The sequence below is a fragment of the Paracoccidioides brasiliensis genome (assembly GCF_000150735.1).
Source record: "Paracoccidioides brasiliensis Pb18 unplaced genomic scaffold supercont2.2, whole genome shotgun sequence".
NCBI classification, from domain to species: domain Eukaryota; kingdom Fungi; phylum Ascomycota; class Eurotiomycetes; order Onygenales; family Ajellomycetaceae; genus Paracoccidioides; species Paracoccidioides brasiliensis.
This window is the reverse complement of record NW_011371359.1, coordinates 3,596,631-3,598,517: the sequence shown is the minus strand read 5'-3', so window position 1 is coordinate 3,598,517 and position 1,887 is coordinate 3,596,631. Positions and strand designations below refer to the sequence as shown.

The 1,887-nt window shown below is 51.2% G+C and overlaps 2 protein-coding genes across 2 annotated transcripts in view; one reads left to right on the top strand and one right to left on the bottom strand.

Annotated features, from left to right (window-relative positions):
• Positions 1–527: 527 nt before the first annotated feature.
• PADG_02334 (uncharacterized protein) lies at positions 528–1,104 on the top strand (the record flags this gene model as incomplete). The annotated part of the gene is made up of 2 exons (XM_010759020.1): positions 528–605; positions 919–1,104. 2 exons carry the CDS (start codon positions 528–530, stop codon positions 1,102–1,104), a joined length of 264 nt encoding a protein of 87 aa, XP_010757322.1.
• Positions 1,105–1,363: 259 nt separating this feature from the next.
• PADG_11415 (uncharacterized protein) overlaps positions 1,364–1,887 on the bottom strand; it is a gene marked incomplete at both ends in the record, with an annotated part of 2,049 nt that continues 1,525 nt past the window's right edge. The window contains one exon of the mRNA XM_010759661.1: positions 1,364–1,881. Coding sequence (XP_010757963.1) covers positions 1,364–1,881 — 518 coding nt within the window. The remainder of the gene's footprint in view (positions 1,882–1,887) is intronic.

Here is a 1,887-nt window from a genome sequence, read left to right as displayed (position 1 = left end):
AAAATACCCCCCCCCCCCCCCAGGAGAAAAATAAATTTATTTGCCCAATTATAATATAAACCCCTCTCCCTTTTCTAGGGCAGCCCTTTTCTGGGAAAAAAAATTCCCAGGGGGGGGGGGGCCCTTTTCCAATCCAAAAAGGGGGGGAAGCCCGCCCAAAAAAGGGGGGGGGAAACCGCCCCCCCCGGCCCAAAAACAAAAAAGAAAATGGGGCCCCCCCATTTCTTTGGGGGGGTTGGCTTTCAAAACCTTTCCCCCGGGCCGGTTTGGGTTTTCAACATCCCCCCCCCCCCCCCCCCCCCCCAAGTCAACAGAAACCATATATGACATGATACCTCAGTTTGCTTGGCCCTTCTTTTCCCTTTCTCTTCTCTACATGGGCAGTTTATCTACGATGCAGTCTTGCCCTTTTATTCGCTTTATCCATAATACCATCATATACATGCATATGGGGCCCGCAGGTACACATAGGGTTAATAGTGGTGAGTGGGGGTAGCAGTGTACCCCCAGATGAAGAGGGGCGATCGATGGATCTTCAACGATCGATCGGCTTCGATGTGGGAAGGGGATTTGTAAGGGGAGGCGGGGAAGACGGAGGCAAGGTGGTGCATATAGTTCTTTCTTTTCATTTCTTTTTTTTACATGTTACTCTTTAGAAGTGGATGGGATGGATTCTATACGCCGGGTTGACTGGAAATATATATATATAGACGGTGGTTCCCTTGGTACACATATATATCCGGCCTTTTCTTCTCTTTCTTATTTCTTACATGGGATGTAAAATTCAATGACGAAGAGTGTGGAAACAACTTCATGAGCGGTGATACGAACAAAAGGTTAAGAAGAGAGGAGACGGAGACGGGGAGGGTGTATCATTTACATTAGTTTTTTATCCGCGGGCTATCTTCTGAGAAAAAGGAGAGCAAAAAGAGATGGTGCGATTTGCAACAACAGCAACAGCAACAGCAACAACAACAACAACAACAACCTCAGGAGGAAGAAGAGGGGCCTGGGGAGAAGGAGGTCAAAAGAGCCACCGAAACAAGCAAATCTCGATCATACCCATTTATCAGGGGGTGGAAAAGTGCAAGACTAAGAAAGTGAGGGCGGGGCCAATCCATCGCCAAAAAAAAAAAAAATAATAAAAAAAAATAATAAAAAAATATTAATAAGAATAACGAAGAAAGAAAGAAAATATTAGAGATCGCCGCCAAACCCAATGACGTAAATGAAACCAAAGAAGAAGAAGAAGAAGATGATGAAAAGAAAAATAAGCAAACAAGAACCCTCTTAACTACCCGTATCTGCTTTGGAGGCACCTATATGCGATCACAACCCTCACCCTCGCCATCAACCATCACTGTCACCCCCTCCTCCCCCTCCCCCTCTTCCCCGTCGCCCTCCCCTCCTCCACCACCCCCTCCCCTTCATCCTCATCAGCCCCCTTCCTCAACTCCTCCCCCTCCCCCAACCCCAAGTGCTCGCGATCATACCAATCCTCCCCATCACTCATCTCCCCCACATGGCCCTCAGCCTTACACCACTCCCACACAAGATCCTTCTTCCGACACGCGCCCAGCAGCATGTGATACATGCGCAGCGACGCGCGCACGGTCTCTTCCTGCTTCTGAATGTACGACCAGAGCATGCGGCGGACCTCATCGGCTTCGGCGGGGGGCAGGCCGCAGGTGCGGTCGAGGTGGGTGGGCGGCAGGAGGAAGAGGGGGTGCACGGGGAGGTCGTCGTGGTCCGAGTTGTCGAGTGCGGGTGAGCCGGAGCGGCCGGTACCGGAGGTGGGGGTTGTGGGCTGGTTTAGGGCTTGGTTTGCTTGGGCGCGGGTTGTCATGCGGCGCGGGGGTTCGGGGTAGAAGATGGTGGAGACTGCGG